The sequence below is a fragment of the Saccostrea cucullata genome, unplaced genomic scaffold (assembly GCF_032062105.1).
Source record: "Saccostrea cucullata isolate Sc308-1 unplaced genomic scaffold, CSIRO_AGI_Scuc_v1 ctg717, whole genome shotgun sequence".
NCBI classification, from domain to species: domain Eukaryota; kingdom Metazoa; phylum Mollusca; class Bivalvia; order Ostreida; family Ostreidae; genus Saccostrea; species Saccostrea cuccullata.
This window is the reverse complement of record NW_026918951.1, coordinates 12,331-28,257: the sequence shown is the minus strand read 5'-3', so window position 1 is coordinate 28,257 and position 15,927 is coordinate 12,331. Positions and strand designations below refer to the sequence as shown.

The 15,927-nt window shown below is 31.7% G+C and overlaps 2 protein-coding genes across 2 annotated transcripts; one reads left to right on the top strand and one right to left on the bottom strand.

Moving 5' to 3' along the window:
• Positions 1-1,793: 1,793 nt before the first annotated feature.
• On the bottom strand, positions 1,794-5,818 carry LOC134276263 (RNA-binding protein PNO1-like). Its single transcript, XM_062758525.1, has 7 exons — positions 5,603-5,818; positions 5,309-5,458; positions 4,524-4,607; positions 4,097-4,157; positions 3,394-3,511; positions 3,041-3,111; positions 1,794-1,912 (listed from the first exon to the last, which is right to left on the bottom strand). The coding sequence occupies exons 1-7, from the start codon at positions 5,777-5,779 to the stop codon at positions 1,845-1,847; spliced, it is 729 nt and encodes a 242-aa protein (XP_062614509.1). The 5' UTR covers positions 5,780-5,818; the 3' UTR covers positions 1,794-1,844.
• Positions 5,819-11,281: 5,463 nt separating this feature from the next.
• LOC134276224 (KICSTOR complex protein kaptin-like) lies at positions 11,282-15,692 on the top strand. The gene is made up of 12 exons (XM_062758496.1): positions 11,282-11,565; positions 12,010-12,104; positions 12,208-12,298; positions 12,433-12,487; positions 12,632-12,707; positions 13,005-13,075; positions 13,290-13,399; positions 13,741-13,842; positions 14,168-14,252; positions 14,358-14,493; positions 14,957-15,367; positions 15,535-15,692. Exons 1-12 carry the CDS (start codon positions 11,319-11,321, stop codon positions 15,628-15,630), a joined length of 1,575 nt encoding a protein of 524 aa, XP_062614480.1. The 5' UTR covers positions 11,282-11,318; the 3' UTR covers positions 15,631-15,692.
• Positions 15,693-15,927: the final 235 nt, after the last annotated feature.

The following is a 15,927-nucleotide window of genomic DNA, read 5'->3' as shown; positions in this document are numbered from 1 at the left end:
AAGATCCTCGCGCTCATTGGACTATGACGTAACAACTACGTCACTCAACTGAAATGGGTTAAATCTGCACACTATTCGACTGATTAGGGTTAGTCTTGCACCCACCTGAGAGATTAGGGTTAGTCCTTGCACTAGTATTCGACTGATTAGGGTTAGTCTCGCGTCCATCCGAGAAATTAGGGTTAGTCCTCGCACATTATTCGACTGATTAGGGTTAGTTTAGCATCTGCCCGGGAGATTTCGTCTGAACGTCTTAGTCCTTGCATACCATACGATGGATTAGGGTTAGTGAATCGTTCTTTTAGAATTTAGTTAAGTTAAGAAATTCAGTTGTTTCTGTAATTTTTCCAAGATCATAATTCAGATTCATATGCATTTCCTTCGTTTGTTTACATGGAAGATTGGCTAAGTCCGAAAGAAATGACATTAAGCATGCGCCGCACGCGCTTCGTTCAGAATTATTCTTTGTCGATTTTTTCCATGAATAAACAACTATTTATTAATTTTTTTCAGAGAACGAGGTTAAAAACTTTGTTTAAAAACAAAGTTTTAAACTAAACTTTTAACCGTAGAATTCAATTTTGGGGTCAAAAGGCCAAAAAACCTCGTATTTAAATTTTTTTTCGATCGCTCACGCGATCTCATATATACTGAAGTCGCCTTCGGCGACACAACATTTTAGCGCGTTTTCTGGGGACCGGTAAAGTAAAGTCGTTCCAGTATTTAACCTTTGATATCTCGAATCCTCGGATATCTCGAAGTTTTTTCTCAGTCCCATCAGGTTTGAGATAACGAAGTTTGACTGTATATAAACTGTATATATATCACTGTACATGTATAAAACTATATATCAACAACAAGAAGCTTTAAACACTAACAAAAAGTTTTTTTTGGACTTGGAGAAAAATATCTCATATCATTTGCATATTGATATATCTAGATCATAAATTGTGTAATTAACTCAATAATTGTAAATAACAGGAAAGGATAAACTGTATGGCATGACAGGGAATGAAACCCACATTCCTCATTCTTAAATTGGATTAGTTTGCCCTGAAAGAAGTACATCCCAGTTTCTTTTTGCCCTAGACAAGATTTTCAACTGCAACTAAAGGATGGTCAATGGCACCAAATTATTTAACAAACTAAAGAGAAAATGTATTGCCAAACCTGGAATCAAACCCCATACCCCTGTATCTCTAGTCAGGTGCTCTAAGAAAATGTGCTCTCCAAGGCCAATATCCATTGCCCAAATCATTATACTCCTCCCTTCAAGATTGTCTTCATGCTCTAAAACCAATCTGATTAAAATCAGATCCTTTGATCTGCTCACATAGATCGCTACACAAGGTTGTGTAACCATCTATGTGAGCTGATCAAAGAATCTGATTTTAATCAGATTGGCTCTAAAACACAACCCAAGTTCTAATTTGCCCCTGACATGCAATAAATAGACAGACATAAAACCCTTCATTAAAACTGATTCCATATATAAGAGATACATTTGTGTATGATATAAGATATATGACCCATCACTCTGGTGATTAACACTTTCCTTCCAGTTTAGAGTTGAGCAAGGTCCTTCATGATGCTGTATAACATTGCTCATTTTTTGGTTAGTCATCCAAAACTAGATATTATACATCATAATTGACAAAGAATTGATAAATTACGTAACTCAGACACATGGCATATATTGGCAACAAATGCCATCTAGTCACATTATGCTTTTGAAATCTTTCTCAAATCTTCTACCGGGTAAATCAAAAATACAAAATTGCTATGAACACATGTTATGGCAACACAGTTTTGCATTTATTTACATAAATATCAACAAACAAAAGTTAGAATCTCTCTGATGCCCTGGAGGCCACACTCCGCATATTTCCATAGACTTTAGAGGGTGGGCTACCTGTGAAGAAAATAAACACTGCAGCTGTACGCATATTTAACAGATAGAGTACAGTTGTGTATTAAGTTTATTCATATGTACAAGTATAACTTGCCATTTAACTTGACTCTATAAATAAATTTCACCCTGTAAAGATTTTTAAAACCAGAAGTCTCTGTCGAGACTGAAGCTCTACTGGTTTGTACTTATAGCAAAGGAAGAGAAAAGTACTTAAGCAGTTGGGAATTGAAACTTTACAACAGCAATAAATAGAATAATGATCCTTGATAAAGTCCTTTAGTCTTTATGTTCTTAGTGTAGTCTACTTGTGTGCCAAGTTATATTGAAATCAGACCAAAACTATAGGAGGAGTAGCATTTTGAAACAATTTTACAGAAATTTCTATTTTTAGTAACCACGGCAACACCGTTCATCAAATACAGAATTATGTATCTTAGTGTAGTCTACTTGTGTGCCAAGTTATATTGAAATCAGATGAAAACTGTAGGAGGAATAGCATTTTGAAAAATTTTACAGAAATTTCTATTTTTAGTAACCACAGCAACACCTTTCATCGAAATCAAAAACCGATATACAGAATTATGTATCTTAGTTTGGTCTACTTGTGTGCCAAGTTATACTGAAATCAGACCAAAACTGTAGGAGGAGTAGCATTTTGAAAGAATTTCACAGAAAATTCTATTTTTAGTAACCACGGCAACACCTTTCATCGAAATCAAAAACCGATATATAGAATTATGTATCTTAGTGTAGTGTACATGTGTGCCCAGTTATATTGAAATCAGACGAAAACTGTAGGAGAAGTAAGATTTTGAAAGAAATTTCTATTTTTAGTAACCACGGCAACACCGTTTATCAAAATCAAAAACCGATAAACAGAATTATGTATCTTAGTGTAGTCTACATGTGTGCCAAGTTATATTGAAATTAGACCAAAACTGTAGGAGGAATAGCATTTTGAAAAATTGTTTACAGACAGACGGACTGACAGACAGCCCGACGCCGGACGCATTACTATCGCATAAGCTCTTCTGGTCTCTGACCAGTAGAGCTAAAAATATATTTTACATGTAAATAATATGCTTTTAATTCAGTTTATATTTTGTTATAAAATCTATTTGAGCTCACCTAAAATGAGATTACAAATTGCTGTCCTAGCAATTTTTATGTTTGAGAAGGATCCTAAGATGTGTATTTTCCTGTAAAAAAATGTAACCAAGAATTAAAAGAGTATTTTTTTTTAAATTCTTTAGTAAAATAATCAACATGAATATAAAGCTTGAGATTCAAATAATAAAGGCAATTGAAATCCCTCATTTATCAAAATTATAATTTTTTTAAACTTCAATTTATTAAATTTTGCCTTGACACATTCAAAATTGTTTAAAAGTGTGAGATGGCGAAAATAACATGCGGGTAAAATTACCCTGAATACAGTACTTTTCTTACTATACATTGTACACATAGTAAACCTAACTTACGTGTCAGCTAACACAATTCTGGTTTTGGTGACATTTTCTATCGTAAATTTTGTTTTCCCATTTTTACCAGCAATCCTCCCAATGGCTCTTGACAAATGATCACCTTTCAATGGTTTTACTGAAAGACAATTATTGATAATGAACAAAAATTTACCAAGGGATAAAGAAATAACTGTATTAAATGATGTATTATAGTTTGCAATGGAAACTCTAGGACAACAAGATATGTTCGAGAAACACTTATGCCCCATTCCCCATTGGATATACATACAAAGAAAATGAATGAAAACTGCAAATACTGTTAATTGGAATTTTTCTAAGTCCAAGGGACATAAATTTGTCAAATATTGCTCTATCGAACCCCAAAACAGAACTAGACCTAGATATTCTTATGACAAAAGTGTATACCAAATTTCATTACAGTATGTGAAACCTCTGCAAAAAAACTGAATGGAAATTGTTAATGGACCCACTGAGAGACAGACAGACCAACAGACAAAATGCAGCAAAGCATTATGCCCTCCCTTCTTGGAAAGGGGGAGGGGGGGAATATATATTACATCTGACATGTAAACCTTAACATCTTAAAAATCATATATAAAACACCAATTTAAAGTTTTGGAGAATGAAATTCTTTTGCTTTAGAATGATTGTTATTGGTGTATTTGAATTGATAAAGGCTTAATTTAATAGTAATGCTTACCATCAGTGACATCAAAGGATTCCAAAAATAGATCATCCAGCCTTACCAATGCTAGGGAATCCTACAGTGAACAATAGGCATTTGAATAAATATGTTGACAAGGATTTATATTTATCAATGGGCTTTTCATTATCATTCCTAGAGGTATAAATGTATCTGATTATTCACTGTTCTATAAACTCATCTAACAAAAGATATGAAGTTTTGTATTATCAGACTAAAAAGCCAATGGAAAGTTTTTAAAATTTTAAGAATCAATCAAGTCTATTTGATCAATCTACATATAAATTATGAAGTTGACAAATGATTCTCAGACAAGTTTATCATTACCATATTTTTAACAATTCATTTTCATTAATATTGACTACAATAAAATTTAAGAAAACTATCAGGCAGTCTTTGAAGTATTGTGCTGAGCAACACTTACATCAACATCAAAACCCAGGGTGAATGCCCGGACAAAATCTGCTGCCTTCTGTAAGGAACCGATGTCCTTTGTGTCTTTACAGGTCTGAAACCAGAATCACAAATTTATAGGAATGACAAACATACACATATTAACAGCAAGCTTGACTGACATCATGCAGGAATGGTCAAAATTGAAATCTACATATTGTTCAAAGAAATTTTGAAGGACCATAGCATAAAGCAAAGTTTTTCCCGAAAAATCTGTATTGTCTTTCTATCCATAAACTTGTAAATTTATCCTCACTAAACATACCTTTGTATATGACTTCTACTTTTTTATTCACTAAAAAAATCTCTAATTTTTCTTTGTTGCAATTGTTTGAGGACTATCAGAGAAATTTGAATCTTGATCTTAAGGTATGGGAAGTTGTCAAAGTTTGAGATAATTTTAGGAATTTTTGTTGGAGAAATTGATGTTTTGAAACTCACTAAATGTAAACAAAATTAGCTCAATTACTGAAAATTATAACACCATTGTCTTAGCATCAAGCAAAAGAAAATGAATTATTTTAAAATTGTTATTATTTCTGACACAAAGGAAACTGTGCTCATCCTAAATGTTTCATTACTGGATATATACAACAATTTGTTGTATTTAAACTGATTTCAACTTTCTGTTTTAGGTCAGCCCACTGTGGAACATCTGATGTGTAAATTTCAATTTTTGGTTTAAATTTGCATGGATTCCAAGAGGAACAGTATATTTTATGCAATTTACAGTACTGCATTATTATGAAAACTTACTTTGATTTCAACATTACGTGTTTTGAGGTTAAATCTGACTTGGAGATTAAGTTTTTCCACTATTGGAGTAAATATTTTCATCCAGTTTTCTTTCAGAGGAGTATATCTATGACTGGGTACTGGGATTTTTCTAAATTCAGACTTTCCTCCCTGTAAAAAAATAAACAAACAATATGAGTTCATTGTCAACCATAGTAATTAATTTTCTCATTTAAAAAGTCGTGTATAACATTTCATTCAAGAAAACTTGAATAAACAAACAAAAATTCAAGCAATGCTTGAACATTTTATTACTGTCAATTTGTAACCACTTATTGGAGGAAAATGTGGCTTTTTTGGTGGGGCAGATGTGTCCATTGCTGACTCTGTTGTCTCTGCTTCAGGTTTGAGTTTTCTTTTCCGAGATCTGACAACTCTGAATTCCGTTTCACTGACATTTTCCTCTTTCCTGTCTTCTGTCTGTGTTGCCATTTTTCACGTGGTGGTGTAAGAGAACTTGAAAAGGGAGATAATTAGTAAACAAACTTTCTTACTCAACAAAGTGTTTGGAAAATACAGTGATTTAAGCAGTTCCGGATCGTAACGGGAAAAACACTCGGTAAATTATTTATGCAGGACCTGTGTTTGATTTCTACATTGAAATAAGTAGTCCTTTATTTACTCTTTCAAGCCACATTAATATTTTGTTTAAAACATTATACTTTATAATCGAAGTTTTCCAATTAAAATATGCTGGAGTTCAAGCAGTTTAGATGATTTCAAGTAGTTCCGGTTTTCGCCAACAGAGGTCGTCTCAAAATTCATTTTTAACGATCAGATCTTAAGTTAATAGGGACAATAATATTTTCCCCCACTTTTTTAAAGACTTGAGCTCGAAAATGAAATATCAATTATATCATATATAAAGAAGAAAAGATCATGTTTCAACAACTTTATTAACGATAAAATAAACTATCAAATATTTAAAAAAAATAAAAAAAAACCCATAAAAATCAGAAAATTGCACTGGAAAAAACTAGAAAAAATCATCAAAATAAATAATATAATTAATCACGAGGAATAGGACATAAATGCCCAACATATAATTCACCAGTTCACTTAATTGTATTTGAATGCACATGAAACTTTGCTTTATATAGTGTGTGAAGTTTGAAGAAAAGGTTAAACTTGAGTACATGTACTTTCAAAATAAATCATTTTTATACACAGTAGATGAGAAAGTTGAAGGCCATAGGGGAAGTCAGTTTTTAAAAAAATACACACAGTTGATAAATTCTTACCAAATTTAAAATTATGTATAAGTTACAAAAATATCTTGAATAGTTTTTTTGGTTTGAAAGTTAGCAAGCTGCAAATTTAAAAAAAGTGAGGTCAAGGTAAAAACAAATCTTTAAGCAGTTGAATACCTCTCACTATATGTGTCAGCAAATGAAGTTTGATAAAAATATCTTGAAAAATTTCTTTGAAACTGGGCTTAACACAAAGTGTCACAGAATGACAGAAGGACAGATGACGGACATGACAAACACTATACATTTTGCGTGTAATATACATTATTAACCTCTGCAAAAAATTCTCCATTTTAATCCAGGATTGTCTAAAAAGAATTTGATAAAACTTTCGGCACACTGATGACCTAGCTATCAGAAGGCCTGCTACATACATTGTAATTAGCAGTAACCCTCTTTTGGTTTCATTGGTGGTTTCATAAAGTTCTTGCTTTCTTTTGATTTCGGACATTTTCTTCTTTTTTTTTTCCCTTGACTACTTTAAGTTCTTTGGACTCAGTGATATATTAGATATAGCAAACATTGAAAAAAAATTAATACACTCTACATTGTATAATATTTAATGAGATCTGTTCATTCTTTACAGTTTCTCGATTCAATTTTATTAATTTGTTTATATGTACTGTATTTTCTTCTAAGGATCTTTGAATTTGTAGTATCTTCTGTAAACAGCATGTGTGTGTTAGAGAGAGAGAGAGAGAGAGAGAGAGAGAAGCTATATGGGGGAGAGAGAAAGATACTTAAAGCCATGACTTTGAAATTAATAATACTTTCTCAGCCTTTTAAAATCAACATAATTTATGATAAAACTCTGAATGTAAAATAAATTCATGTTTCTGACTTTTTGTTTACGTATTTTCTCTTGTTTGTTTTACCAGCTCTTTTGAGACAACCCCGTTTATGGTTCATTCGGAACTGCTTAAAATGGGATGTTGTGAATATTGCTCTTTATTTTGGATTTACGCCGTATTTTAACGAAACCGAAATTTCATGAGATAGAAGATACATCAATGTTTCATTCACATATCTTAAATGAAATACACACCTTACCACAGTTTCAGAGCACGTCTTTACTTTCAAGAAAGCACGTGTTTAATGTCGGTCAACGTCACTTAAGCGCTTGCGGTTGTAAACAAAAAGCCTGGACACGGTAAGATAGACGGAGTTCTTGATCTCGCTATGTCATCCAGAGTATGGACAATACATAAAGCTTCATTTATGTAAAGAATCATAAGAAACAGAAACATTTATGTTTGCTTAATTTTAATTATTTAATTAAAATTATTCGGAACTGCTTAAAATCCGGAACTGCTTAAAGCACTGTCGGGTGACTGGAAATTCCAGAAGCCCCCCGTTTTTTGGAGAATACCGATACAAAAGGGTAGAAGCCCAAATAAAGTGGTAGAAGCCCCATATAATTGAATGAAATGGGGTATATAAAACCCTAGAGTGATGTTTAAATGAATGATATCGATATCCGTAAATTTTTATAGCCAATTTTACCTCAGAGTCGACAGAAATCGGGCGCCATTACTGGTTTACCGTACACCACGCCCGATCTAATTTCGAAGCGAGCTGCTGTTTATAAATCATCGTAAAGATAAAGTTAAAATTATTCATTTTAATATGTTTGTTATGCAAGATATATATCAAATATTATGTAATAAATATTTTTTTTTAATTAAGAACGTTAGCCATTAAGATAATTGAAGATTTTTTTTTATTTTTGAGATTTTAGAGAAATTCATAATTTAGAGATATGATTATATCCAAAAGCTTCAAAGCAACAATAATAATAAAAAATAGTAATGATAATTAATTAATAATTACTTATATGTTTCAAAGAGAACAAAAAAAAAAAAAAAATTTCAAAATATGAAAATATTGAATTTATTTTATTTTTGAGATTTTAGACAAATTATGACGTTAGAAAAATAAAAATATGAAATTCAAAGGTTCAAAGCAAATGATAAAAATTGAAATTTAAAAATGAAAATAATAATTACTTATATGTTAAAAGAGAACAAAAAGTAAATCAATGTCAAAATATGAAAATACTGAAACCTGGAAAGAAATGGTAAATTAAAAAATATCAATACCAAATATATTTCAACTAAAGGTATATAGATATTTTATTTCAAAGTAACTTTTTTATGTTCTTTTCTTAGAAAAAAATTCAGATATTTTAAATATTTTACATCAGTTGTTAACATTTTGAATTGTCTTTAAATTAAAACAAATATGAATTTTAAAAAAAGTAAAGTAAAAAAACCACACCACAAAATAAAATATAACGGAATTTTTGATTGAATTTTACCAGTCTTAAACCATTAAAACCAAAAAATGTTTTTAAAATTGTATATTTATTATTTTTTCTAGAGTAGGGTTGGTATCAGGCGGTATTTCTCCCCCGCCAGACGGGTGCAGACCATTGAATACTGTTTGGTGTTGTGTTAGATTAGGTTAGGTTAGGACCATGTTTTTTTTTTTTAATGCTGCTAATTAAATTATAATTCCTTTCTATGAAATTTTTTATAATGTTATTTAATCTTATGTCAATTTCTTTCATTTGGCTGTAATATACATGAACAAAAGATTGACTAGGAATAATGATAAAGTATCTTTATTAAAATACAATGTAAGTCTTTTTAAATTTTTTTTTAGTTTTCTTTTAAAGCCATATATGGCGTAACTGATAAAAAATAATATATTTTTGAAAAATACAAAATTAATTAAAGAAATATAGTTAATTTATTTAAATTAAAACTTTTCATACAATTCTGAACACGGAGAAAACCTCGTTTCATCTAATAATACGAGTTTATCTTCTCTGTAATGTGTTATTTAAATCTTTTGTATTTTCTTCCGAGTCGGAGAAAATTCCGATAATCCAAATTTAATTGTGACATTTTTGGTACATATTATATAGGAAAAAATAATAATAATGTGGGGGTACCCTACAGCTTTCCATATACGCCATATATGGCTTTAATCTTTCAGTCCTTTGGCTTTTATAGTTTTCTGTTTCAAGATTCAAATCATGGCTCCACAATTAAGGAGGCCTCCATGTGGGCTAGTGCTGGGAACATAAGGAAACTATGAATATGTTCCAGGTATTACTAATTTAAAAGGTCTTTATTAATTTATCATTATTGATATTAGCATCAAAATTATCAAATTCATATTTTCCTTATTTTCCTTATGTGTGTGCTAACGTCCTTAAAATGAAAATTTGTATTTAAAGCATATTACCATTTCATATCAACATTTTTTTTTTAAGATCATATTACAAAATCATTTATTTTACAATTTGATACAATGTAATGAAAGTGAAGAACAGTTGAGCATAGTCAAGGTTCAGTGTATATATACACATGCCCTGCCAGAGGGGGGTTGTTAGACTAGCTGAGAACAGGTGTTTGATCAAAAGAAGTTTATTGTCAACTTGACCAAGTGTCAAAAGCTGTGTATATATTGGATGTATACACACAGGGGTGCCTGTCTATCCCAGTACAAAACAACACAGCTAGCTGATGTGTAAATAATATTCTCACCATATTCTCATAATACCCACTTTACAAGTGTTTGCATATGCATATGCAATTATGCACATTTTATTCATTTTTATGTAACTTTTTTAATTTCCTGGACCTGGATTCTAATAATTTCATTCTAATGGATACATATTGCTTTCTAATATCAATGAGTATAATTTGTTCTATTACATGAACAAAAAAAAAAAAAAAAAGATTAATAAAAAGCTCCCCCAAATAAAACAGAACCAAAAAAAAATTACAACAAGTAACTGGAAAATAATAATGAATGCATGAATACTGAATTTCAAATATAAATAAACAATTGGAAGAAAAAGAAACCAAAAGAAATACCTTTGAAATTTAATAAATTAACAACTTAAATCACTTAATTCATTAATTTATTTAACTTAATTTTATGTTATAGGTGATTGGAATTTTAAAAAAGGAACTTTATTAATTATTAATTGCCTAGTTAAATTCATTTACAACACCCAATCAATTAGTATTTTCACTGTTACAGTAATCTCTATCAACAGGTTAAATCTCAATGTTTTTATGTAACAGTACACATCATCTACACAAATATTTTCATATTTTCAATAATGATTTTCGATATAAAATTCTTTTTGGTAGGTACAAACCAGTGTGGATAAAAGTATTCAAGTAGGCCATGAAATATATTCATAATTAAAATTTTATTTCATTTAGGAAATATGTAAATATTTAATGCTTCATTTATATTCTTAACTTTCCTTTCATAATTTTTTTAAAAAATAAAAATCATGTATTATATTATTCACTTTTGATCAAGATAATGGTAATGATTTTCACGGATTACTCTAAACGACTTCAGCGATCGTGATTTTAGATCGGGCGTGGTGTACGGTATATGAAGACAAGAAGAAATGGCGCCCGATTTCTGTCGACTCTGAGGTAAAATTGGTTATAAAAATTTACGGATATCAATATCATTCATTTAAACATCACCTTAGGGTTTTATGTACCCCATTTCATTCAATTTTATGGGGCTTCTACCACATTATTGGGGCTTCTACCCTTCTGTATCGGTATTCTCCAAAAAACGGGGGGCTTCTGGAATTTCCAGTTACCGCTGTCCGATAATGAATGACTGTAATAAAAGCGTTTTCTTAACAAAGATGCTCTCCGCAGTTTCGGAGGAAAATAATGTCAAGAAAAAGTTGGAAGTGGAGTGATGCAAATTTTTCAAGTTTACCATCTCATGAAAACATTTTTGGCATAACAACAACTCCACAAACAAACATATATCTACACTCAAAAGTTGTAGACCCGAATGGATCTAATAAGATCGTGATTGCATCGTTAGCAGGGAGAATTGTCGTCGTTGAATATCATAGAAATTTTGATAACCTGATTCCTTCTGCAAAAGAGATCCATTTTACATACTTACCTGGTATGAACATGTTGTTTTATATTATAGATCTAGTAACTAATGATAAATGTTCGTTTTTTATAAGTGGGCGGGGCTGCAGAAGTGCAGTACACTGTATACCTTTGTAACGGCGGATGGGCGGGGGGGGGAGAGAAAATGTATGGCTGGACGGGGAAGGGAGCCCGGTGTCCTTGCATTTCTTATCAGTTGCTGTAACCATTGGACTACTTAATCCAATTTCCACAGCACAAACCATTACATAACTGTACACCGGCCTTTTTGAGTACCAGTAGAGGATTAGTTGATATTCTAAAAGGACTGAAGGAGAGTCTTATTTATTTACAAACGACATTGCTTCTTAACCCTCATTAATTGACAGCCCTTCAGACCTTCAAAATATGGAACCACTTTTTTTTCTTCTAGCTCTCCCTATTTAATTAAAAAAAAAATTCTTGTTCTTTGTAGCTGATGCAGAGCTCATCTCACTAGATGTAATCAGCAAATTCAACCAGGGAAATGGAATTATTGTGGGCATTACATTTATCAAGCAGAAACAAGGGGTATCTATCTGCAAACATCTAAATTCATCAGAGCCAATATAGATTTCTAGGAACTTACTTCTTAAAAAAAATGAAAGATAATGTTCTTTTTGTTATCTTACAGATAGAGGATGGTGACAATGCCTGTACTCAGTATCTCAACATCTATTCTTCATGTGAGCCAGGGGAGGAGTCACATTTAGAAAGTATTGCACGTAAGTCATGATGTTAAGATTGAACTGACAGTCATCCAGTAATGGAGACTAAAACAGATGCATCACCTGAAAATTTTATGCATGCAATTTTTCATTTTAAACAACTACAAGGGGGACTCAATTTCCTGTTTCAGAGGGATGTGTAACAATTGACTTGGATTTTGTTCCATATCAGCTAACACACACACAGTAAGATATTTGATCACATGTCAAAATATTCCTTGTTTGGTAATAATGTAATTTTGAAATTTTCTATTTATTTATAGAAGCTAACTTTAATTTAATTACAGTATAATACAATTAATAATATATTATGTTGTTTATTCATTGCAGAATTGTGTCAGAAAATAAAAAGGAAGATGTATTTCTTCTTGGTGGCAGTGACAACAGAGTTCATATATACAAGGAGGTATGAATCCACGAATTTGACCTTGTATTGAAAACTACCTGTGTGTTCCAAATAAAGTCTTTTATTTAGCTAGTGAAAAAAAGTGACTGACATTTAAAAAGCAAAAAAAAATAAAAAATTTTAATCCGAATATAGGATGATTTTAAACATACTCCTTATTCAGACTCAATCTAGATGAATAAAATGAATTCATGAAAATTTATTCTATGATGATGGCACAGTACACACATTATAAATTGCAACTATGTAGGAGAACATACAGATTTTGTATTTTAATAATGCTTCCTCTAATTTTAGGGATTTCAACACAGATTTATAGAGGAAGATTCTGATGAATTTTTCCCAGAGTTTGAAGATTTAAACAGCTGGTATTTTGTGTTTATATTTCATGCAAAGAAGAAAAAAAGTAGTATTACAGCTAAAGATACATTCATAAAAGTGTATTTAGAGTCATCCCTTTTCATCAGCACAGTTTGATTCTTAAAGATAAACAGATTAAAAGACAAACACATTGAAGAAAATGATATTTTGTCTACTCAGAGAGGATAATTGTAACTTAGGGTCTTTATTTCTCTTGACCAGTGTCCAGTGGCTAGACATTGAATACTATGAGTCAGACACCAGAAGACTGACCGCCATGGGTCATCAGAGTGGACTGGTGAAGCTGGCTGTGATCGACGTAGCCAAAACAGGTCTAACAGATAGCAAGACATTAATGATTAAGTAATATGAGGAAGGTTATTTCCTAGAATATTTACATCTTAATTTTCCCTACTTTTAATACATGTTTATACCCTACATACCTTATAGTTATACTTAAGCCCTTTTCTTTTCAGTGGCCTATAACAAAATTTGAAAGTTGTTTCTTATTCTTGACTACATTTGCAATAAGTTTATTTTTTAATACATTTTACATGTATTTTTAATGAAAACACAGGTAGTTTGTAAGTGTTCCAGTAATAAACTTTAGGAAATCAAAATTGAGTGGACATAATGAGAATTTGACATATGTTATTTGTTTTCTTTTTTCCAGTGGTTCTTCATACATTGGTATCAGAACATGACAGCCCCATTACAAGTGTCAGGATATTTAACCCAGTTAATGATTTCTCACCACCGGCTTTCATCAGATCAGGTAAAATATAAAAGAACTGTAAAGTAAAGATTTTCCTTTCCAACAATCAATAATGACAACTTTATACATCAACTCAACAATTTCATTTACATTTATTTTATTATTACAAACAATATACCCCCTCCCCAGTCTTTTTGCTGATTTTTTTCTGAACATACAATATATTTGTCTTTTACAAAAATATATAGTATTACAAAATATTTTGCAACAATTTTTTTTTATGTCTAAGTACTATTACTGTAACAGATAATATTCCTTCCCTGGTAATCTATTGATATTTTGTTACACATGTATTACAGAAAATACATGTATTTTGTCATTACAGACAGTATTCCCTCTCCTCAGGTAAATGAAGTCCCAACATTTCATCTCCTAGTGGTCAGTGCTTTATCACCTGCTGTGGTGCACAGGTCAGTGAACATCGTACATCCCTATTGATTTTTTGTATGTCATGTTTTTAGGTATATATGCTCTGATATAAATGTGTTTAGTATGGAGGCTTATTTGAATTGCAGAGATGTTCTGAACAAGCACTTTAAGGACCGTCTAATTTTACCTGGCAGTAATTCCTATGATATTCCTCTATGTGTCTGTGTGATGGATGTAGATTTTGATGGACAGAATGAACTCCTAGTTGGAACATATGGCCAGGTAAACTTCTTTACTAAAAGTTAGTTGAAGCAGATACTGTAAAATCACATATTTTCAAGGGATCAAATTTTCGTGGTTTGAAGAAGATATGTTGGGTTCATGGGGATTTGCTTTTGTGGTTGAAGAATTGTTCAGTAGTAATATATGTGAAAAATTGCATTTTGTGGTGGACATAAATCCATGGGTCTCTTCAGACCTTGAGAACCACGAAAATTAAACCCCACGAAAATTATTGATTTCATAGTAGATGTACCTGTAGGCTGAAGAAGGAGTAATTTAAGACACCCATACTGACTGATGTCTCCTTAACTTCTAGTTTTACAAAATTTATTTGCAATGAACATTTTCATTATCTCATCAAAGATGGCAAGAACATGATTATTATTAACTTGTCATGATATCGAGCTATGTAATCTTGATCTTACCTGCAGTGTATTTTAAACAGTGTTGATTTTACTTTTAGGAACTTTTGGCCTACAAGTTTGTAGATTTTAACGAGGAAAGCAAACAGCTGGAGGAAAATTATGATCAAATCTCCAAAACAACAGACTCTCTGGACGATACTCGTAATCGTCACAAATCTAGTGAATGCAACCATTCTAATAACTTTGATGAGGACTTGACAAAAGCCAATCTTTCTCGTAAAACCAAATCCCAGGAAAACATTTCTACAGACTCCCAGTGCTGTGAGAACACCTGCCTAGTGAACATGTATAACAACGCTACCTACCCCTCCCCCCACCAGGCGGGGTACCAGCTCCTGTGGCAGAGGAGCTTCTCTTGTCCTGTGATGGGGGTGGATAGACTGGACATTGTAGGAGATGGCCTTGATGACCTCATTGTGGTCACTCTCAAAGGAGTCCATATTGTACAGGTCTGTTCATATATATGTTTTGCAATGTTATGCAGTAGTCATTGTCATGTGACATAAAATTCCAATTTTATTCAAGGAGGAACATCTTCTGTACATTTCAAATTCATTCTTTTACTCTGTCTTTCCAGTATATAATAATCTTTAATTGGTAAATGTCTTTTTTTCAGCCTGATTTGTTTGATGTTGCAAAAGTGTGTTCAGAGAGACTGGATTTGTTGGCCAAACTGGTACAAGATTCAAAACTGGAAGATAAAGAAACTTGAAACAATGCACCTTAACTTGTTAAAAGCATATTCTGAAACTATAACCGTGTTTTACTGTAATGTGATTAAACAGAGCTGGATATATGATGTGACTGACAGCATGCAAAGGGTACAAGTTGAAGTATGCTATTTAAAAAGTATCAGAATTCAAAAAGAATGTTCATGCTCGATTTACTACAGGTAAATTACTGTAAATTCCAACGGATTTATTGGAAAAATAAATATGTATAAAATAGTTTTTATGACCTGCTTTTTGGTTGACACAGTCTGAGGAGTCAACGGTGTCTTCCCACTTAG

Coding starts and splice junctions, on each gene's coding strand:
- LOC134276263 (XM_062758525.1), bottom strand. CDS start 5,779: ATGGCAACACAGACAGAAGACAGGAAAGAGGAAAATGTCAGTGAAACG. Junction 4,158..4,523: donor CCCTGGGTTTTGATGTTGAT/GTAAGTGTTGCT, acceptor TGTTCACTGTAG/GATTCCCTAGCATTGGTAAG. Junction 1,913..3,040: donor AATTTGTAATCTCATTTTAG/GTGAGCTCAAAT, acceptor TTTTCTTCACAG/GTAGCCCACCCTCTAAAGTC.
- LOC134276224 (XM_062758496.1), top strand. CDS start 11,319: ATGTCAAGAAAAAGTTGGAAGTGGAGTGATGCAAATTTTTCAAGTTTA. Junction 12,708..13,004: donor GAGTTCATATATACAAGGAG/GTATGAATCCAC, acceptor CTCTAATTTTAG/GGATTTCAACACAGATTTAT. Junction 13,076..13,289: donor TTTGAAGATTTAAACAGCTG/GTATTTTGTGTT, acceptor TCTCTTGACCAG/TGTCCAGTGGCTAGACATTG.